The 22,082-nt window shown below is 55.3% G+C and overlaps 3 protein-coding genes across 3 annotated transcripts; 1 reads left to right on the top strand and 2 right to left on the bottom strand.

Annotated features, from left to right (window-relative positions):
* Window positions 1-3: 3 nt before the first annotated feature.
* Window positions 4-5,298, bottom strand: SYDE1 (synapse defective Rho GTPase homolog 1). The gene is made up of 8 exons (XM_056119511.1): window positions 5,144-5,298; window positions 3,985-4,290; window positions 3,280-3,921; window positions 2,797-3,011; window positions 2,184-2,310; window positions 1,898-2,058; window positions 1,203-1,428; window positions 4-994 (listed from the first exon to the last, which is right to left on the bottom strand). The coding sequence occupies exons 1-8, from the start codon at window positions 5,229-5,231 to the stop codon at window positions 570-572; spliced, it is 2,190 nt and encodes a 729-aa protein (XP_055975486.1). The 5' UTR covers window positions 5,232-5,298; the 3' UTR covers window positions 4-569.
* A 2,536-nt stretch (window positions 5,299-7,834) lies between these two features.
* Window positions 7,835-8,776, bottom strand: LOC130028808 (olfactory receptor 1I1). Its single transcript, XM_056119654.1, has one exon. It carries the CDS (start codon window positions 8,774-8,776, stop codon window positions 7,835-7,837), a length of 942 nt encoding a protein of 313 aa, XP_055975629.1.
* An 11,010-nt stretch (window positions 8,777-19,786) lies between these two features.
* Window positions 19,787-21,031, top strand: LOC130028807 (selenoprotein H-like). Its single transcript, XM_056119653.1, has 2 exons — window positions 19,787-19,803; window positions 20,641-21,031. The coding sequence occupies exons 1-2, from the start codon at window positions 19,787-19,789 to the stop codon at window positions 21,014-21,016; spliced, it is 393 nt and encodes a 130-aa protein (XP_055975628.1). The 3' UTR covers window positions 21,017-21,031.
* Window positions 21,032-22,082: the final 1,051 nt, after the last annotated feature.

Raw genomic sequence — 22,082 nt, 5'->3', positions numbered from 1 at the left:
AGAACTCAGACCTGTGCATCTGATTTATTGTCCAGAGATGGCAGTGAGGCAGTGGCGGGGCAGACGGCGCCGACTCCCGCCTGTGGCACGTGAGGGTGTCTGGGCCCTGCTAACTCTCTTCCCTCCTTGGTGGCTCTCCAGAGCCTCTCACGCACACCCTAGGCCTGTGCACGCACACACACTGGCCCTCACATACAGACAACACACACGGAGGCAATAAATAGTTCCGTACCAAACTGCCCCAGCCCAACACTTCAGGTGGGACCCCCTCCAAAAGGAAGGTCTTGTAAGTGCTCAACGTTCTTAGGTGTGGGGAAAGGAGGGAAGAAGCAGACTCTTTCCACAAACCCCTCTGCAGCTGTGGCCACCCTACTGAGTCAGAGCCCAGAATCGGGGTCACCCTACCCTGTGCAAACAACGCGTGGGACAGCCCTCGGCCCAGGGAGGAGCAGAGTGCGGTGCTCAAAGCTAATACTGATGGGCTGGCAGCAGCGAGAGCGGGCTCACAGTGACTGGTTTCCCCAGCACGGGAGGGAGGAGGGCGGCCCCACGCAGGCGGGGGACGGGCCTCAGAGGCACACGTGGATCTGCTTGGAGAGCTCTCGCTCCAGGTCCAGGATCAGGGCATCGAAGTCCTTGAGATTCAGGTGCGGGTTAAAGGGCGCCTCGAATGCGTCGAAGTCGGCGGCGGCCTGGGGTGCCCCCGCCTCGTTGTCGTCGTCGTCATCATCATCATCGTCATCATCATCGCTGTCGCTCCCCGTCACGTGGTCGTAGTCGGGCCCAGTCAGGAAGTCCCGCCCACACGGCAGTAAGTCCCGCCCGCACACGCTCCAGTCACCAGCGTAGCGGTTGCTCGGGGGGCTCTCTGGGCCGCTGCGGCCTCGGGGCCGAGTCACCACTTCAGGGGCCGCTAGTGTTAAGTGCAGTGACTGCTGTCGTTTGGGCCGAAGGCACGGGGCGAGACCCGGGGTTTCCGGGGCCCTGTGGGGATCTACGGCAAAGGGTTTGGTTGATGTCACGTCCAGGCCCGGGTTTCATAGATGGAAGCCACTGGTTGCTTAGGCAACCAAACTGCTTGGCAGGGCCTCTGACCACATCAAATGTGGATTGGCCAACCCGTAAGGAAGGGGCGTGACCCTCCCGAAACCCCACCAATCAGCTGCCCGAAAAAGCCGGGGCGGGAGCGGGGCCGGGCTCACCTGGCCAGGACTGCAGTAGGTAGTGCAACACCTCGATGTGGCGCTTGAAGTCCACTGCGTTGGCGAGGCCTGGGCCCGAGCTTCGCGCGCGGGACCTGCCTGGGGCCTGGCGGGCAGGCAGCAGCACTGGACCGAAGCACACAGCTAGATTTTGCGGGGTCATGCGGTTGTGGGCGTGAAAGGAGGACACGAGACGCAGGTGGTCCAGTAGGAGTGTCAGCGTGGCCTGAGAGGAGAGGGGTGGGAACGCATGATGCAGAGCCGGATCCTTGGGACTGGCGAACGTCAGATGCAAATGTCACATCTGGAAGATGGCTTGGCATGGGCAGACCCATTACCATCCCATTGTGCTGGAGGGGAGACAGCGTTTTGGAATGGCAGAGCCAGGACTTGAACCCATCGCTCTGTATGGCAGGCAGGGCAGACCGCGGTTCCACATTACAGAATTTAGCATGGAGGCAGATAGCGCCAAGGCAGAGTGGCTCCACAGCCCAAGACCTCCCTTCTGATTGGGCACCTTGCTCACTTCAGTATGCCTCAGTTTCCACATCTTCGAGATGGAGATACTAAAAGCAATCCTGCTTTCTAGGGTTGTGTGTAATATTGCCAAAACCATGGCAGGGCCAGGTCTGGATGGATTGCTGTGCTGGCCTCTGCCTTCTGAGTGCCTCCTGCTACCACCAGACCCAACTCACCTTCTCCACATCTGGCAGGCAGCTGAGGAGCTCCCGGGTGCCCTCAGTGCTCTGGGGTGCCCTGCTGGTGGGCCCTTGGGCCATGGCCTCCAGTACCACCTGGTAGAGGGGCTGGGTGATGAGTGGTGTGGGCAGTTCCCTTAGGTAGTCCTTGAGGATGCCTGTGGATACAGGCCCCCTCTGGTCAGAAGGAGGGTGAAGGCCAGGGACAGGGGAGGAGAAGGAGGAGGGCAAGTACAGGAGGGTGAAAGCAAGGCTGGACACGGGGCGGGACCCAGGGATTGACCAGTGATGACGTTGATATCTGGGTACAGGTCCTCAGAGAGGCAGACAGCCGCACTGTCCCGTTCAAACGCGTCCCGAAGCTCTTTCTTCACAGCTGCTGAGCCACATAGGCGGTATAGCCCCACAACCTGCGGGGGCCGCAGAATGGCCTCGTGAGGTGAGTGGAGGTGGGGCCCAGGGTGGCAGTCAGAACTGTGGCCTGAGAGGTGGGAGGATGGCTCTCACCTCAATGCTCCTCTGACATCTGTCATGGGGTCCCTACCTGGCTGCCTATCCTGCCTATCCTGGTACTCACCTCTCTGATTCAAAATGCTGACAGCTGACAGTCAGTCATCTGCCTCTTCCTTCTGGAAGCCTTCCCTGCCTGCCTCAAGGAGATTCTGCTTTAAATGCATTGATCCTTGCATTGACCACTGGTGACTCATAACTGCATGTGTTTTAATTAACACCAACTGCAGCTTGCAGTGCGGGCATCCATCCTCAGCTCATGCAGTGGGGGTGTGACTTTCCTCATCAGATTGGGTTCAGGAGGATGGGGACTCTGGGCTGCTGCCTGAATGGACAGGGAAGGCCATGCACTCTGGGAGTGGCCTGGGTTGGGGCGAGGGGCTCACCCGCAGCCCTCGGTGCTCGATCTGTCCAACACACTTCTGGATGATGAGGGGCACCTGGCCAGGCGGCTGCTCCCTCTCCACCAGCAGCGACAGGGGCAGCCCGAAGACGCGGGGCTCTGCCGAGCCAGGAGCTTCTCGTTGCTCTGAGAGGGTCAGCTTGGCATACAGCAGCCCCTGGGGTTCGAGGCTCACGGCCAGCTGCTGGGCCTGGCAGCCTGAAGACACAGGTGCAGCTGAGTGGGATCCCCCCTCCCCCCCAACTCCAGACCCTTCTGCTCTGCAGCTCCAAGCCATGCCTGCCCAGATCCACATGACCCCAAGCAGGCCACTGCCTCTGAGACTGCTCTAGAGCACGTCTACCCGCACGACCCTCCAAACCACGATCCCAAACGATGTCCCATCCCCCTTGGTCCCCACTGCAAGGCAGGGTGTCCCTGGCGGGACCCTGGGCCCGGAGCCACGGTCCTTGGCTGTGCATCCTACCTCGGAAGACGGTGGGCAGCAGCACCGCGCCTTGGGCGCACGGCCGGTGGCGCCGGACGCCGGGGTCCCACGCCAGCACCAGCGCCCGCAGCAGCCGCGCGGCCTCGAGCTCCAGGTGGAAAGTGTGGTCCAGCCGCAGGAAGTCGGGGCCGGCGCGCAGCGGCCCGGTGCGTGCCCGCGCCACGCCGTCCACCTGCAGCAGGCAGTAGAGGTCCCGCGGGGCGGCCCCCGGCGACGGCCGCAGCCCCCCGAGTCCGCACAGGTGCAGGCTGAGGCGGCCCCAGAGCGCGGCCGGGGGCACCCGCGCGCCCGCCGCGCCCCCCGCGCCCGCCTCGTAGGGCCGGAAGGTGGCGGGCGACGGCGGCCCCGCGGGCCGCTCCGGAGAGTCGCCGTCGCTGAGGTGGCCGGCTCGCGGGGGCGCCACCGCCCGGCCCGGGGTGCCCACGCTGCTGTCCAGGTGGTAGCGGCTGATGACGGAGCCTGCGGGCGCCGCCCGCTCGCGCTCCCGGCCGGCGCGGCTGCTCCGCAGGCTCAGGCGGCGCCGCAGCTCGGGCAGCTTCCTCATCTTCAGGGACAGGCGCCGGGCGGGCCCCGGGGACTTGGTGCGCGACGCCTTGGGGGGCGGGCTGCCGGGGGCGGCACCTGCGGAGGGCACCCGTCAGCGCAGCCCGCGGGCCAGCGCGGCCGCGGGGCGTCTCTGCTCACCTGGTGCGTCCGACGCCGGCTGCGCCGCGGCCCGGGGGTCCTCCTCGGGGATGGGGTTGTACCAGATCTCGCCGGCCGGCTCGCCGTTGCCCGGCAGGCGGGGCCCCGCGGCCACCTCCTCTGGGGGCTTGGCTCCGCTCAGCACCCACCGGCGGCTGCTGGGCTCCAGGCTCTGCAGGTACACGCCGCGGGCCGGGCTCCGGGAGGGCTCGGGGCTGGGCGCCCCGTCTGCTCCCGAGGGGGGCCCTTCAGGCGCCTGGGCTTCTGGCTCCAAGGGGCTGGGCGCGGGGGGCTGGGCAGGCCGGCCTTGGAGGAGAGTGAGGGGATGAGCGTCCAGAGCAGCTGCGGGCCAGTGGCCGCGGCCAGCCGAGAGCCTTGACCCAGGGGTGCGGACGTGCTTCTCCCCTCCTGCCGGCCTTCGGATCGTGGTCATGGCAGCCCCCTAGCAACCCCACGACTGTCCTCCGTGGGGAGTTCTCCGACCCGCCTGGGCCCCTCCCTGGCCAGGGCTGTTTCCTGTGTGCTGGGCCCTGTCTCCTCGACCCCTGCCTTCTGCACTTCCTGTCCCCAGTGGCTCGCTTTTCTCAAGACTGGGCTGCCCCCACCCCCAGCCCTGACCCAGGGTCTCAGCATGATCCAAAGAGCTGAGCCTTCAGCAAACCCTGGAACTCCTCCCTGTGCCTTAGTTTCCCCCATCCTCACCCAGAGGGGGAGTTTCCTGGAGCCGCCTGCCCTGGGAACTCCCCAGCCAGTGGTGAGCAGGTGGGGCTGGGAGGCGGGGGCGACTGGGATACCCTGTCTTGCCTGGAGGAGAGACCCTTGGGGATGGGTGCCTCTGCCTGGCCGCCCCGCGGGGCCTGCAGCGCTGGCCTGGGCCCCATTTCCTGTTGGGCAGGCGAGGCCCCCTCCCTGGCCTCCCAAGGAGCCCGCAGCCTTGGCATCCCCGAGAGCGCACATAACGGTCTGCGCCCCCTCTCCCGAGCTCCTCCCTCTTGGGACCCTTGCCCTCCTCGGGACTCCGCCCGGATCCGCAGGGGCCTTCCCGGGGCGCCCCCCACCCCCCAGCCCCTTCTCCTCGGGTCCTGGGCCGCGGGATCCGGGGCCGGGCCGCGGGGCTCTGTGGCCCCCCTTCTTCCCCTACCGCCCGCTCCCAGCTCACCGCGCTCCTTGGCGTCTGACTTTTTCCGGGGAAGTTTCTCCCGGCCCCGCAGGCGGGAGAAGGTTTTCCTGAGCAGCGGCTCGGCCATGCTGGGGCCCCGCCGCCGGCCCGAGCACCCCGCTGCGCCCCGTGCTCCCCGCCCGCCCGCCCGCCGGCCTGCCGGCCCCCCGCCCCGCGCCCGCAGGAAGCGCATTCCGGGAATGCTTGGCAAAAACTTTTTTTTCTCCCCTTCCCGCGGCCCGAGCAAGCGATGCTGGGAGATGTAGTCGTCTGGGGTGCTGGGCCCGTTCCCAGTTCCCAGTCCCATCGGCGGGGCTCGGCTTGGTGGCAAAGGCTTGGGGCTGGAGAGACCCCCTGCATGTGGGGACTGGAAGCCCCCCCGTCCCTGTAATGGATGCAGGGGACAGCCTGGGCACGCCAGGGCCGACGGTGGCAGCGACAGAGGGTGACCGTCCTGTGGGACAGCTCTGTCCTGGACTCATCACAGCTGCAGAGGGTGGAGCTGAGCTCCCTTTGCTGACCCTGCTCTGCTCTCCACTGGTCACAGACTTTAGGGGAGCTTGGACCGTCCAGAGCTGTGCCGGGCTGCTCTGGTGCCAGTGGCCTGGACTGCCCCCTTGTCGCACTTTGCTCCGGGGTCCTACCCTCAGCACCTGTGCCAGGCTCCTGGGCTTCTCTGCCCAGAAGCTGACAGATGCCCTGCGAACACCTAGCGCCACCTTTTCCTCCTGCTGGTCAACTGCTCCTTGCCCTCCCAGGAGGCCCCCGCCTGCCCCTTCCTCCCCACAACTTCCCTGTTCTGGAGGAATTTCTCCGCTTCCTCCGGGTTGCCTCTGGCTGCTCCATGCCATGGACTGGGACACAGAAACATGCCTGCTGACGTGGTCCCTGTGTGCTCCTTGCAACGATCACCACAGACACCTGAATGGCCCTTTCTCCCTTGCCTGTCCCCTTTGTGGCCTCCCTGTAGGCCACCTGCCCTGGAGCTGTCAGCAGTTTCTGAACTTGCAGGGGTGAGGGCACCACTGGGCGGAGCTGGGCCTTATTAACCACATGCCACTTTGGGTTGCTTTGTTTGTGGATTACAGATGCCACCCTTTTGTCCCAGACAGGGTGTGAGGGACCTCTGAGGTGGCTAAGTCTATCTCCTGTGGAAGATCACACAGGATGGCTCTTTTCAGACAAGCTTCCTGCCATCCAGCCGAGCCATGGATTTGGAAAGTGGAAGCTTTCTCCTGGCTTCCTTCTTGAGGGGATCTTTGTGGAAGTTTGCTGGCTGGATGTTTTGGAATCCCAGTGCCAGGTGGCCAAGTTAGAGGGAGGAAGCCACAGGTCAGAGGGGCAGGAAGGAACACTATTCAGTAAGATGCACATGGCCAGATCCCTTTGTTACTTTCTCAAAGAAAGAAGCACAACTTGCTGTATTTACCTCACCGTTTGAAGATAGGAAGACGTGGAAAGTTGATATTAGTAATATTTCTAATTTGTCTTGGTGACAGCAATACATCTCTGTTTTAATGCGACAGTAAAGCATGAAAGACTGCATTGTGTGACATGCAAAATAATGTAAAATCAGTTTCAGAATCCACAGATAGTTTCTTAGGTGCTGAACTATGCCCATTTCTGCAAGTAGGTCAGTATTGGCTCCAGACTCCCCCACGCTGAGATTCACTTTCTGGCTCTGCAAATTTCTCCCTTGAGGACAACCCTTTGCTGCCTTGCATACACGGTGCCTGACACCCAGGGGCTGGGGCGGCCCAGGCCCTGCCAGCAGGCTCAGAGGTTCCACTGAAGGAGCAGCCGTTCACAGCCCTTGGGACCGGAAGGGCCACTCCTGCCACCTGGTGGCTGTTCTCTGGAGTTGCAGTGCACAGGGTTCTGCTTTGTTTGGTTTTTGTTTTGCTTTTTGTTTTTGCTGTAGTTTTAACACCAGCTGGGCAAGGACCTTTTCACCAATTTTCTACATCCCAAATCTCTGCAGTGTCCATCATCCCCCATTTGTGCCTGAGATACTGAAACTGTAGGTGCAGTGTTTACAATCCCTGGGAGTTGTTAGGATGGACTACCTCACCCCTGCCTGCCCTGACCTGATGCTCTGGATTCGGGAAACTTTCGAGCATCAGGACTGCTTGCCTGCCTCCCCTCCCCTCCTCTCCTCTCCTCTCCACTCCCCTCCCTTCCCCTCTCTCCTTGCCTGCCTTCTCTCCCCTCCCTCCCTCCCTCCCTCCCTCCCTCCCTCCCTCCCTCCCTCTTTCCCTCCCTTCCTCTACTTTTCTGGGGTGGCCACTCCTGGAGGTGCTCAGGACTTACTCCTTAGCTCTGTGCTCTGTGATCATTCCTGTTGAGGCTCTGGAGGCCGTGTGTGGTGCCGAGGATCGGGCCTGGTCTGGGCATGTGTAAGGCAAGCTCCTTCCCACTGTGTTTCCTCTCTGACACCTGGAAAATTGCTTCTCATTTAAGCTGCGAAGCTCTTGGCTTGGTTTCCCCTCCTAATGACATTTCCCCCTTTCTAGAAACTCTCTGGCCTGTCTGGAATGAACAGATGGCATGAGCATGACAATTTGGCAATTTTCTGGACTAGACACTTAGAAGCGCAGTGAAAAATTAGCTTGCTCCCTGGGAGCAGGGCCGCACAGCCTTCTGCTCCATGGCCACTGTGTCCTGAACAGCTGGGCCCACCAGCCATCTGCCTTAGGCCTGAGCTGGGGCCACTTTGCCCACGAGCTTCCTCAGAGCCGCCTTCATGTCCCTGTTCCTCAGGCTGTAGATGAAGGGGTTGAGGAAGGGGATGATCACTCCGTACATCAGGGCGGCGCCCTTGTCCTTCTGGGAGGAGGAGGCAGATACCGGCAGCAGGTACACAGCGAAGATGGTGCCATAGAACAGAGACACCACGGTGAGGTGGGAGCCACATGTGGAGAAGGCTTTCCATTTGCCCTGAGCAGACGGGATCTTGAAGACAGTGTGGAAGATGCAGACGTAAGAGAAGACCGTGATCACAAGAGGGCTGAAGCCCATGATGATGCTGAAGGCAAAGACCACCAGCTCGTTAAGGCGCGTGTCTGAGCAGGAGAGTTTCAGCAGGGGCATGAGGTCGCAGAAGAAATGGGGGATCTCGGCACCGGCACAGAAGGTCAGCCGAGCCATAAGCGTGGTGTGGACGATGGACTGGATGTTGGGGATCATCCATGAGACCCCCACGAGCAGCCCACAGACGCGGGGGCTCATGATAGCAGAGTAGCGCAGAGGGTAGACAATGGCTACAAACCGATCGATGGCCATCACGGCCAGGAGGAAGGTGTCCAGTGGCCCGAGCAGATGGAAGGTGTACATCTGGGCAAGGCAGCCTATGAAAGGGATGGTCTGGCTGTGGGTGTGGAGGTCCACCAGCATCTTGGGGACGGTGGTGGACGAGAACAGGACATCGACGAGGGACAGGTTGCACAGGAAAAAGTACGTGGGCGTGTGCAGGTGGGCATCTGTGAGGATGGCCAGGGTGATGAGCAGGTTCCCGGCCACGGTGACCATGTACATGGGCAGGAACACCCAGAACAGGAGGGTCTGCTGAGCCGGCTCTGCCGAGAGCCCCAGCAGGATAAACGCGGAGACCCTGGTCTGGTTTCCCGGCTCCATGGGCAGCCTGTGTCTGCTGGAGAGAGAGGTGGGATCTCTGATCTCTGGGAGCTGGAGGGGGGTGCAGCCCCAGCACCCCGAGCTCCGTGTGGCTCTGTGGTGGTGCTTGCAGTCCTTGCATTAGAGCCCCTTGTGGCTGGCCACCAGGTGGGGAGGGAAGAGGCTGACAGGGCCAGTCCAGCGTGGCTGCAGAGAAGGGCCGGCTGAGGGGTGGGCGGGGTGGGGGGGGAGGCTCTGGAGAAGGAGCCTGGGGGTCTGAGGCTACTCCTGGAAGGGACATGGGCTCTCTGTCCTGGCTATTTAGAAGGGCCTCTGGGGGGGGGTCTCCTGAGCCTTTATAAGCTGCGCATTTTAGGGGATGATGGGGCGCTCCTGCTTGGTCTGCATGTGGGACTTGGGGAGTGTCTGTGGCCAGCATTTACTGGCCAGGACCACTCCCAGGTAGCAGCTGCCTTCCCTGCGGGGGCAGCTGGCCCTCCCCCTCTCCTGGACAGAGGGCTGGCCCTTCCCTCTCCTGGACAGGGGGCTGGCCCTTCCCATCCCCTGGACGGAGGGCTGGCCCTTCCCTCTCCTGGACAGGGGGCTGGCTCTTCCCCTCCCCTCGACAGGGGCTGGCACTTCCCCCCTCCTGGACAGGGGGCTGACCCTTCCCCTCCCCTGGACAGAGGGCTGGCCCTTTCCTCTCCTGGACAGGGGGCTGGCCCTTCCCCTCTCCTGGATAGGGAGCTGGTCCTTCCCCTCTTCCAGGAGGAGAGTGTGCATTTCACAGAGGACATAGGCAGTACCTCGGCACGCACAGTTCATGAGTCAAATCCTTGCCAATCCTCATCGTTCCAACAGTTTCCCTTCACGGGTCCCATTTCTTACCTGGTTGAGCCCCATGTCTTGTAGCCAGTTGCTGACAAGAACCTATCAGTGGGGTCTTGGGGGATATTTGTGAGTTCAGGCAGTTCATCTCTGCTCTGTGTGGGACTTACCACAATGACCCAGAAGAGATCTCCTTGGGCACAGCTGTCGAGAAGAGACTCAGGTGCTCAGCTGGCAAACACCCCTTCTGTCCTCTGCTCAAGACCTCCTGCCTCCCCTCCCTGGCTGCCTCTCTGAGCATGGCTGCTCATGCCTAGGACATCAGAGGAGGCTTTTTGGGACAGAACTCTGCCAGCCCCTCGCTCTGGGAGGCAGACACTCCGGTCTGGCGCCCCACCTTCCAGTGGGCACCAGCTTGAAGAATCACCTGAAGCTTGTGGGTGTGAGGTCAGGGAGTCCTGTGAGAACTTAGCAGAGATGGTCCCAGAAAGATGTGGTGGCCTTGGAGGGTGCCCAGATAAGAGAGAGAGAGAGAGAGAGAGAGAGAGAGAGAGAGAGAGAGAGAGAGAGAGAAAGAGAGAGAGAGATGGGGAGAGAGATGGGGAGAGAGACAGTGAAGAGGAATGGAGAGAGAAGGTGAGACAAGGGGGCAAGAGAAGGGAGAGAGAGCGACAGCAGAAGGAGAGGAAGGAGGAGCAAGGGTGAGGAGGAGAAGAAGGAGAGCCAGTGTCCTGTGGGTGAGAGAGTTGTGGCAAGGCAGAGGAGAAGTTTGGCTGCATCACCTCCTCCTGGCAGCCCGCAGAGATCTCCTATAAAGGCTCATGTTCTTTTCAAGGGCTTCAGATAGTTGTGAGGGTTTGTAAGGTAAAGTTTAGCTTCTTAGGCTGTGTGTGCAAGCCCGGGAACCCCTCCCTGGCAGGATGCCTGTGACCATGTTTGGTTGTGGACATGAAGTCCCGGAGAGCGTCTCGACTCCAGAGCACACACCTTGTCACTAGTGGGGACTAGAGGGGGGTACCGAGATTCCGGGTGTGGCTGGAGGCACTTCCAGTGCCTGAGTCCATACTACTTTGCTCCTGGGGACAGAGCACCCAGGAACCCCTTGGTGAAGGAAGGCTGCTTGTCCCCACAGACCCCTCAGCTGTCCCCCTCAGGATTTGCAGGGTCCTGCCCATCCCCGTGACTGTGCCCTCTGCCTCTTTGTCTCTGTCCTCTGTGTCTCTGTCTCTCTCTGTCTCTCCAGGTAGGATGGATTCCTCTGGCCCGTCCCGCCTAGCCCAGCCCCTTCTGTACCCTCACTGACTTACTGGGCCAGACTTCCGAACAAGTTGGCCTTGGGTGGCCTCCTCCCTTGGCGGTGCCCGCAGCCTGAGAAGTGCGCTGGGCTTCCCGGGCCAGGCATGGGAGATGTCCACGGACAGCCTGTGGGTGGGGCTGGCGTCTGTATGGGGAGTCTGGGTGCCCCAGCTGGGGCAAGTGAGCGGGCTGGGACACAGCTGGGTATTTATGGTATGGGGGCTCTCAGGGCCCATTCCCCTGGCTCCTTGTTAAGGAGGGAAGGTGCTAATCGTCACTCCTCACACTTGCCCCTCTGGGACCCCTCTCTGGGGTCTGTGTGCTCTGGGAGGAAGGCGGGGGAGGAGCTGGGACTCTTCAGACTCCCTGGCACTGAGATGTTCTTGTGTCCCTCCCATGACACTGGGCCCTGCAGGCCCTGGGCTGGAGTTCAGGGGGTCCGCCATCTGCAGAGTCCCGAGGACCCCGAGTCAGACCTGCCTTCATGGCCAGGGCTGCACAAGGGTGGGTCTCTGTCCTGTGAGCTCCATCGATGGTGCGTGCTGAATGGAGGATCCTATTGAACATGCATGGTCGCCCGCCCCAGCCCAGGTGCCCTGCCCGGGACATCACACCACAACCCGGTCATGCTAGGCTTGTTGGTCTCCAGCACCCTCTGTGATCCCCAGCAAGCCTCCTGCCCTAGGAATTCAGGTGTCTCTCTGCTCACTCACAAAAATTTTGGTTGTTATTGGGCCACACCCAGAGATGCTTAGGGGATACTTTGGCTTTTCACTCAGGAATCACTCCTGGGGAGTGTGCAGGGACCTTATTGGATGCTGAGAATTGACCCGCCTTCCCCAAGGTAAGACACAGCAAGTGCCTCACCTCTCAGCCCCATTTTAAAGCAATCCTTTTTTAAAAAAAAGTTTTATTTTGGCAGGGGAGGGAGGTCACACCTGGAGATGCTCAGGGCTTACTCCTGGCTCTGCACTCAGGTATTACTCCTGGCAATGCTCTGGGGACCATATGGGATGCCGGGGATCGAATCCTCATCAGGCGGGTGCAAGGCAAGCTCCTGCTCAGAATTTGTTTTGATGAGTATCAGTGGTGTGTAGTTTGGGTGTCCCCCACTTTATCCTTGGGAATAGTTTTTGCTTATGTGATCTGAGTGAGCACGTTCAAACCTGAAATCTAAGGGCCAAACTGCTCATGCTTCTCCATCCCGTTCTCTCTCCGTCCATCAGGTTTCTGACATCCCTGCAAGGTAAAACATGAAAAATTAGCACGTATCTTTCCATGCCACTGTACCTGAATATTTTGATTGCTTCCACCTCTTTGGTACCTCAAACTCTCCAACGCTCCTGCTGGGGTCTGTCTAGATTGGAATGAGGGAACACTTTAGCAGGTAGAAAGGAACAGGAAGCGGTTTAGGGTATCTCTATCCAGTCTTCCTTGTGTAATTCTCCCAGGAGCTGTAGTGAACAAGTGTATGTCGTGTACGTATGCAATAAGTGTGTTTGCAGAAGGTGTGCATGTGGTGTGTATGCAGTAAGTGTGTCTGCGGTCTGTGTGCATGTAGTATGTATATGCAGTAAGTGTGTCTGCAGTCTATGTGTGTGTGTAATGTGTGTATGCATAAGTATTCTGCAGTCACTGTGTATGTAGTAGTGAGTGTATATAATATGTCTGCAGCAAGTGTGCAGGACATGTCCTGGAACGCAGCTGGATTTGCTTAGGTCCTTACTTCTAACTGCTCAGGGATTACTCCTGGCAGGTTCAGGGGACCTACCCCAGGGTGGCTGCATGCAAGGCAAGTGCTCTCTCTGCTGTCCTCTAGCTCCAGGCCCTGGAGGAGGCAGCTTCAAAGCCTTGCAGCTGGGGCCGCACTGGTGCTGCATCTACGGCATGCTTTCAGTAGTGCCTTCCTTGGCAGAGGACCCCAGTCTCTCAGCTCACAGTGTGGGCAGGCTTGCAGGTGGGTGATAGTTCAGAATTCCCCCCCCCCCCCCATCTTTTTTATTCGTTAGTTTTTGGTTTTGGAACTACAGCTCAGTGGTTGCTCCCTGGTATATGGGATGTCAGGGAACAAACCCAGGCAGCCATAGGCAAAGTGAGTGCCCTGCCCACTGTGCTTCCTCTGGGGCCCTGCTTTTTCAGGATTTTAAAGTACTAAAAGGATGAATTTCCTTTCTTTCTTTCTTTCTTTCTTTCTTTCTTTCTTTCTTTCTTTCTTTCTTTTTGAATCACCGTGAGATAGTTACAAGCTTTCATGTTTGGGTTACAATCACACAATGATCAAACACCCATCCCTCCACCAGTGCACATTCCCCACCGCCAATATCCCCGGTATAACCCCCCTTTCCCACCCTCCCCCTGCCTTCATGGCAGACATGATTCCCCATAATCTCTCTCTACTTTTGGGCATTATGGTTTGCAATTACAGACCCTGAGAAGCCATCATGTTTGGTTCCTTACCTACTTTCTGCACACATCTCCCATCCCAACTGATTCCTCCAGCCATCTTTTTCTTAGTGATCCCTTCTCTATTCCAGCTGCCTTCTCCCCTTTGCTCACTGCCTCACAGTGTGGGCAGGCTTGCAGGTGGGTGATAGTTTAGAATTTCTTCCCCTCCCCGTCTTTTTTATTTGTTAGTTTTTGGAGCAATCTATCTGTCCCATGTGTCTACTATCCTTAGGAGTCAGCCTCATGTTATGTTTTTTTATACTCCACAAATGAGTGCAGTCCTTCCATGCCTGTCCCTCAAGAGAGAGTTCGGACTCATTTCACTCAGCATGACACTCTCCAGGTCTATCCATTTATAAGCAAAGTTCATGACTTCATCTCTCCTGACAGCTGCATAGTATTCCATTGTGTAGATGTACCAAAGTTTCTTTAACCAGTCATCTGTTCTAGGCACTTGGGTTGTTTCCAGATTTTGGCTATTGTGAACAGTGCTGCAATGAAAATATAGGTACAGATGTCATTTATACTGTGCTTTTTTGCATCCTTGGGATATATTCCCAGAAGTGGTATTGTGGGGTCATATGGAAACTCAATTTCTAGTTTTTGAAGGACTGTCCATATTGTTTCCCAGAAAGGCTGGACTAGTGGCCATTCCCACCAACAGTGAAAGAATGTCCCTTTTTCCGCACATCCATGCCAGCACTGGTTGCTTTTGTTCTTTTGAATATGTACCAGTCTCTGGGGTGTGAGATGATATCTCAATGTTGTTTTGATTTGCATCTCCCTGATGGCTAGCGATGTGGAGCATTTTTTTTTCTTTTTTATTAGTGAAACGACATGAGGTACAGTTGTAGATTTACAAATTTTTGTGCTTGGATCTCGGTCATACCCCGATCAAATACCCATCCCTCCACCAGTGCCCATTTTCCACCACCAGGATAATATCCCTCCCCCCCATCCTCCCATCCCCCCATCCCCCCCTGCCACTGTGGCAAGGCATTCCCCCCTGTTCTCTCTCTCCTCCTGGGCGCTGTGATCAGCCAGAGAGGCATTGAGTGGCGAACATGTTCAGTCCAGTCTACTTTCAACCTGCATCTCCCCTCCTGGGAGGATCCTCCAAACACCCTCCACTTGGTGTTCCCCTTTCTATCTGAATTGTCCTTTCCCCTAGAATACCCAGCTGGCCTCTAAGTTATGGAGTAATTCTCCTGGTGTTGCTCTCAGCTATTCTTGGGTATTAATCTCATATTTTATTATTTTATATCCCCCAGATGAATGCTATCTTTCTATGTCTATCCCTCTCTTTCTGACTCATTTCGCTTAGCATGATACTTTCCATATTGTACCACTTGTATGTAAAGTTCATGACTTCATCTTTTCTAAGAGCCACATAGTACTCCATTGTGTAGATGTACCAAAGTTTCTTTAACCAGTCATCTGTTCTTGGGCACTCAGGTCTCTTCCAGTTTCTGGCTACTGTAAAGAGTGCTGCAATGAACAAACAAGTGCAGATGTCACTTCGGCTACACGTTTTTGCCTCTCTGGGATATATTCCCAGGAGTGGTATCGCTGGGTCAAATGGGAGCTCAATTTCTAATTTTTTGAGGAACGTCCATACTGTTTTCCAGAAGGGCTGAACCAGTGGACATTCCCACCAACAGTGAAGGAGTGTCCCTTTCTCGCCACATCCGCGCCAGCAACAGTTGCTTTTGTTCTTTTGAATGTGGGCCAGTCTCTGAGGTGTGAGATGGTATCTCATTGTGGTTTTGATCTGCATCGTGGAGCATTTTTTCATGTGCCTTTTGGTCATTTGTATTTCTTCTTTGAGGAAACTTCTGTTCATTTCTTCTCCCCATTTTTTGATGGGGTTGGAGGTTTTTTTTCTTGTACAATTCTACTAGTGTCTTGTATATCCTGGATATTAATCCCTTATCAGATGAGTCACTTAATCACTTAACTTCCCGTTAGTCGTCGATTTGCTCGAGCGGGTGCCAGTATCATCTCCATTTGTCCCTGTCGTGTGCTAGTGTAGTCCAATGGCATCTGTTCGCTCTGGGAACATGAAGAGCCTCAATCCGATCGTTCATGATCTTGATGAAGAAGTCTGACCATCTGGTAGGTGGGCGGCCACACGGTCTTTTGACATCCCGTGGAATCCAGTCAGTAACAGCTCTAGTCCAGCGGTCGTCTTTAAATCTCATTATGTGACCAGCCCATCTGAATTTTGACACCTTGGAAAACGAGACAGCGTCCCTGATTCTTGATCGTCGACGGATGTTGGAACTCCGGATTCTTTCTCTCATTTGAGTGAAACGTGATATTCCAAGCATAGCTCTTTCAATTCCTCTTTGGGAGACCCGAATAGCATTCTCATCCTGTTTACGTAGGGCCCAGGTCTCTGAGGCATATGTTAATGCAGGAAGAACAGTGGAATCAAAGAGATGTGCCAGGAGCCAGAGGTTCTTCGTCCTCTTAGTTATTTCTTCGACGTTCTTGAAGGCGTTCTAAGTCACTCTCTTCCTCCTGCACAGCTCGGGTGCCAGGTCATTTGTCATGTTGACTTCTCGACCTAGGTACACATAGCTGTTGCATTCGGAGATGGTGGTTCCGTTGAGAGCGAATGGGGCATCAGGAACGAGGCTGTTTCTCATAAACATTGTCTTCGTAAGATTCAGCTGTAGTCCTACCTTTCCACACTCACGGTCAAAGTTGGCCAGCATTTGTGCCGCTTGGCTGATGTTTGGTGTTATTAAAACCACACCTTCTACAAGATCATTGTGGGTGATTTTAATGCCAAGATAGGACCGAGAAGATCAGCTGAAGAACTTCACATTGGGACCCATGGCCTAGAATGGAATGAACAGGGTGAGTGACCATCTGAGTTCATCATGTTGACCAAGACCATTCATGGAAACTCACAGTTCCAGAAGGCAGAATCTAAACGTTGGACATGGGAGTCTCCTGGTGGACGATTCCACAACGAAATAGACCACATCATATTCAATTGACGGTTTTGCCTGACTGATGTCGCTGTTGTTCCAAAATTCCGAACGGGATCGGACCACCGTCTCCTTCGTGCAAAATTCTACTTCACACAGCAGGGAGAAAGGTCTGCAAAGTTTAAAAAGAGAACTCCCAGAATGACCACCAACTGGGAGCTCTTTGGCACTATTGCGGCAACATGGGAAGATGCCATTGTTGACAACATTGATGAGGAATACGATCAACTGGTACAGCACCTCCATGAATGTGCGAGGAATGCCAAGAGAGAGATAGCCACAAAAAGACGCCTGTCTTCGAAAACTCTTGAGCTTATTCGCCAACGTGGTTTGGGGCATGCCTCAGGCAACCGCAAGCTAACGTCCGAGCTTGCAAAGCAGTGCAGAGATGCGATCAAGGAAGACCTCAAAGAGAGAAGAGCAGAAGTGCTGGTAGATGTGGCAGAAGCCTGGAAAATATTCGTAACGCCTGTCTGTCCTTCGCCAACTACAAGACCAAGATGACTGCCCTCCGGCGTCCTGATGGATCCATCACATCCTCCAGAACAGCAATGGAGAAGATTATCCATGACTTCTACTCAAATCTCTTCGATAGCCATGTCCACTTGCCGACATACCAAATTCCACAGGATGGATATGTCGTTCCCAACGTTCTCCCTTCCGAAATCTGACACGCCATTTTGTTGGCAAAGAAACAAACAGCACCCGGCCCAGACAAGGTCAGACCTGAACACCTGAAGAACCTGCCATCAGTACTCATCAATACACTGGCTCGGCTCTTCACACGCTACCTGTCTGAATGCAAGGTTCCGTCCCAGTGGAAAACCAGCAGGACCGTACTACTGTTCAAGAAGGGAGACATCCATGACATTGGCAACTATCACCCGATCTGCCTATTGTCTGTCATCTACAAGTTGTTCACTCGAGTCATCCTGAATAGGATTGGCAGAACACTAGATGAAGGACAACCATGCGAGCAAACTGGGTTCCGCAAAGGATTCAGCACCATCGACCATATCCACATGATAACCAAGCTCATTGAGGTTTCTCGGGAGTTCAAGATGCCGCTCTGTCTAACGTTCGTTGATTTAAAGAAGGCCTTTGATTCTGTTGAGACAGAAGCGGTCATTGAAGCCCTAGCCAATCAGGGCATTCAAGCCCAATACATCAAGATCCTCCGTGAGCTGTATTGCGGATTCATTACCAGGATCTCACCATTCTACAAAGAAGTAATCATTGATGTCAAGAGAGGGGTTTGGCAGGGTGATAACCATTTCACCGAAACTCTTCAGTGCCACCCTCGAGAACATCATGCGACGACTGGAATGGGAAGGAATGGGAGTGAAGATAGATGGTCGGCAACTACACCACCTCCGCTTTGCTGATGACATCAGATGGGTATTGGGTAAATATTCTTTCCCATTCTGTGGGCTCTTTCTGTATTTTGGTCACTGTTTCTTTTGAAGTGCAGAAGCTTCTTAGTTTGATGTAGTCCCATTTGTTTATGTTTGCTTCCACTTGCATGGTCAGTGCTGTTTCATCCTTTAAGATATTTTTAGTTTCAATGTTGTGGAGAGTTCTGCCTACATTTTCCTCTATGTACCTTATGGATTCATGTCTGATATTGAGGTATATAATCCACTTTGATCTGACTTTTGTGCTTGACATTAGACAGAGGTCAGCGTTCAATTTTTTGCAGGTAGTTATCCAGTTTTCCCAGTTTATCACTTGTTGAAGAGGCTTTCCTTGATCCATTTCACATTTCTTGCTCTTTTGGCAAAGATTAAGTGGTCATATATTTGGGGGTCTGTGACAGAATATTCAACTCTGTTCCATTGGTCTGCAAGTCTGTTTCTAGCCCAGTACCATGCTGTCTTAAATATTACTGCTTTGTAGTACAGTTTGAAGTTGGGGAGGGTGATGCCACCCATCTTCTTTTTCCCAAGGATTGGTTTAGCTATTCGTAGAGGTTTATTGTTCCATATGAATTTCAGGAGCATTTTGTCTATTTCTTTGAAAAATGTCATAGGTAAGGATGAGTTTCTTAAGGCAAGGCAGGTATTGGTGTGTCCTCTGTAAGGTCTCCGGGGACACTGGAATCAGGGTTTCAGAGGGTTTTGGAAGGAGGAAGGCTCCTGCTTAAAGAGAGCAGTGACAAGCAGGTACAGACACTTTCAGGGAGGGGAAAAGGGCCATGAGTTTTCCTTGATTGATAATGTTATCAGGCACAGCCCCACCCGTGTTGGTTGGTGTGGTGATGTTGGTCCTATTTTCATCTCCAGAGCCGGATTTTCTTGTCCTGTCTGTCTATGTGAGGCTGGGAGTGCTGAATCTGGGCGGTACCAGCCCTGCTCGTGTTCTCATGGACCCTGCTGGGCTTCTAGGCCCAAACCCTACCTTCTCACAGTCTCCTTGGCTCAACAGCAAAAGGCTTTCAGTCTGCCCTCACACTTCTTCTCTGACTAGCGTCCAGAATGCTTGGATGTCTGGTGTCCCCCTGCTGGGATGGGGAGGAAAGATGGTCTCCATGGTCCTGGCTGGGCTCAAGCAGACCTGAGGCCCTGGAGTGCAGGTGGTTTATTTGTCACAGTCCCAGGAGTGGAGGAAGGAATCGGAAATGCAGTTTCCTATGAGGGCCCTGTACGTGTGCACCTAGATGAACTCTAGGTTTCCCCCTGATACCTATTCATTTGTTGAGGTGAGCCTGGTCCGCGCATTCAGTTTTATTTATTTTTTATTTTGGGGCCACACCTAGCTGTGCTCAGGGAACATTCTTGGCAGCGTTTGGAGGACCATATGTGGTGCCAGGGATCAAACCCAAGTTGGCCACACTTAAGGCCAACACACTCCTCACTCTACTACTGCTCTGGATGCTGGTTTTTTTTCTCCTTTTTTGGGTCACTCCTGGGCATTGCACAGGGGTTACTCCTGGCTCTGCACTCAGGAATCACTCCTGGTGGTGCTTGGGGGACCATATGGGATGCTGGGAATTGAACCCGGGTTGGCCGCATGCAAGGCAAATGCCCTACCTGCTGTGCTATCACTCCAGCTTCCTGGATGCTCAGTTTTAAACTCTGGTGACGTTTGAGCAGCTTAAGTTTACATTTCTAGCTGACACAGGCTGAAGCGACTAGATTTTCCTTACTGTGCACCCTGCCATTTCCTGGGAATTCTTAGTCTACTGTGTCTTACTGTTTGTTTTTTCAAAAACAAAAGCCTTGTGTCCCCAGGTGGGGAGGTGGAAGTCTCGCTTGTCACTCCCAGTGGGGGCTCCGCGTGGCACTGGGTTTCAGGCCTGTTGCTGATCAGCGCGTGGGAGCACGTGATCTTGTTCACCTTCCTCAGGGAAGCCAACACCCACATCCTCCTTCTCATTTACCTTTCTGGCACCCTCTGTCTCGAGTGCATGTCCAGGTTGAGCCTTGCTGCCCACCAGAGCCCTGTGGATACTTACTTTTAGGGCATGTCCCAGGATGTCAGGTCAGAGTCTTGGGCTCTGGTGTCCGTGGTCCCGCTGTCACCTCCCCTCGGGATTCATTGGTGGGACTCTGGGTTCTGATGGGTGCCCCTGAGCCCAGAAGGGGGCATTTGGGTGTTGGGTTGGAGCTGAGGGAGGACGTCTGCATTCGTGCTCAGGGCACACTCCTAAGGGACTGCCCGGGCCACACTGAGACCCACAGGACCCAACCCATCAGGGAGCTGTGGGGTGCTGTGGCTTGTGCATGGGCCCTGGTGTGTGGGTTGCTCCCCGACCACTGAGCTGTCTCCCTGGCCCTGTCACTGGGGGTAACTGGGAACTTGTGTGTCAGGTTTGCTTGACCACTTGCTTTGGGTTCTCCGGTAGGACAGGCTACCGGTGATCCTGTGTTGTGTAATGACCAGGTGACTAGGAATCCTGGCAGCTCTCTCGCTGCCTGTGTTGGGTGGGCTCGTGCCACTTCCCCCACCCAGGACAGTGGATGCCATAGGCAGACAAAGGAGGAAACGAGGGCCAGGCTGGTTGGTGATCAGTTGCTGCTTATTCCATTCTCCCTATGCACCTGTTCCAATCTCCTTAAGCTTCCCATTCCACTCTCTTCCTTCATTCATATCTCCACAGTCTGACTGGCTGCCTTGGTCTCTCTGTCTCTCCCCAGCTTTCCAGGATTGGGGGTAGCAGCCACACACTTAGGTCGGGTAGCACAATCAACATATGAAAGCCCTTCCTGATTGCCTGCAGCCAGGAGATCAGGCTCAAGGGCAGAAATACCACCTAGAGGTTTTTCTCCTTTCCTTAGTCCAACAACTTAATGAACATCTTAATTCTATTTCTTACAGGAAGAAGCTCAAAGCCCCAAGGCTACGAGGCCACTATGGCACTGGTAGCAACGGCCTGGCTGAGAAGCGGGAGAAGGTGGGCAGCGAGCTGCCAGAGGTGGACGAGATGGTGGTCGTCATTGAGCACTGCACCAGCTGTCGTGTCTACCGGCACAACGCCATGGCCCTGAGCCAGGCGCTACGCCAGGAGGCCCCAGAGCTGCCCGTGAAGGTGAACCGCACCAAGCCCCGGAGGGGCAGCTTCGAGGTGACGCTGCTGCGCCCGGATGGCAGCCGCGTGGAGCTCTGGACTGGAATTAAGAAGGGCTCCCTGTGCAAACTCAAGTTCCTGGAGCCACAGGAGCTGGTGGTAGAGCTGAAGAAGCACCTCCCGTAGGACCATACTCGCGCTGAGCTTTCTGTTCCTGGTGATTGGAGCATTGATGATGGAACACAACCAAACATCTGCCATGTGCCTGAAGCCAAGTTTCTTTCTCTCCAGAAATGAGAGTTCAGGAAACCCCCGAGTAAGGCACTGAAAAAGTCTTGGATTTGGTTTGCTTAATAAAAGTTCAAATAAAGTGTCTGAATAGTAAAATAAAACTTATTCTCGTGTTTAGTTAGGGTTTGGTTTTAACTCCTAAATCTCTGGAAAAAGGTAATTTATTTAAAAAAAATTTTTTTTTCAATTTGCTTGGGGGCTGGAGCGATAGCACAGCGGTAGGGCATTTGCCTTGCACAAGGCTGGCTGGGCCGACCCAGGTTCGATTCCTCTGCCCCTCTCAGAGAGCCCGGCAAGCTACCGAGAGTATCTCTCCCTCACGGCAGAGCCTGGCAAGCTACCTGTGACATATTCGATATGCCACACACAATAACAACAAGTCTCAAATTGGAGACGTTACTGGGCCTGCTCGAACAAATCGATGAACAACAGGAGGACAGTGACAGTGACAGTGAATTATTTTGTATGGACACAGTAAGAAATGCATTAAGCTTGTAGGGTGGCTCTCCTGGGGGCATCTTGCTATAGATCCCAGACTACAGTGCTCAGACCAGATTAATCTTTCCTAAACCTAACAGGTCCTAATCCAGTTGTTACTCTTTGAATCATGACAGAATTTGTCCATGACCATGCTCTTAACTTACAGTTAAGTATTCTGGCATTTTGGCCTGGCTCATCTTGATGCCAGGGTAGCTCACAACTTGCCCTGGTTCCATCCAGTCCCTCGTCAGGACCCTGCTTTTGGGGTGCTGGGAAGTAAGGGCAACTGAGGCTTAAGTCGGGAGAACGAATGCCCAGGAGTGAATATCATTTGGAGTCAATTAACTCCCAAGTCACAAAAGCATAGCATTAACTGTCTTCCTGTGTCTATACAAAAAGGACATTGCTCTGAATTAACTATGCAAAGGACTTAAGGAGATGAGAAAAGCAATATTTACAAGTTAACAGCATCTGAGTAGGA

This window comes from Sorex fumeus, unplaced genomic scaffold (genome assembly GCF_029834395.1).
Source record: "Sorex fumeus unplaced genomic scaffold, SorFum_2.1 ptg000041l, whole genome shotgun sequence".
NCBI classification, from domain to species: domain Eukaryota; kingdom Metazoa; phylum Chordata; class Mammalia; order Eulipotyphla; family Soricidae; genus Sorex; species Sorex fumeus.
This window is presented reverse-complemented; position numbering and strand designations above follow the sequence as displayed.

Coding starts and splice junctions, on each gene's coding strand:
- SYDE1 (XM_056119511.1), bottom strand. CDS start 5,231: ATGGCCGAGCCGCTGCTCAGGAAAACCTTCTCCCGCCTGCGGGGCCGG. Junction 2,311..2,796: donor TCGAGCACCGAGGGCTGCGG/GTGAGCCCCTCG, acceptor CGGCCCCCGCAG/GTTGTGGGGCTATACCGCCT. Junction 2,059..2,183: donor AGATATCAACGTCATCACTG/GTCAATCCCTGG, acceptor CTGTATCCACAG/GCATCCTCAAGGACTACCTA.
- LOC130028808 (XM_056119654.1), bottom strand. CDS start 8,776: ATGGAGCCGGGAAACCAGACCAGGGTCTCCGCGTTTATCCTGCTGGGG.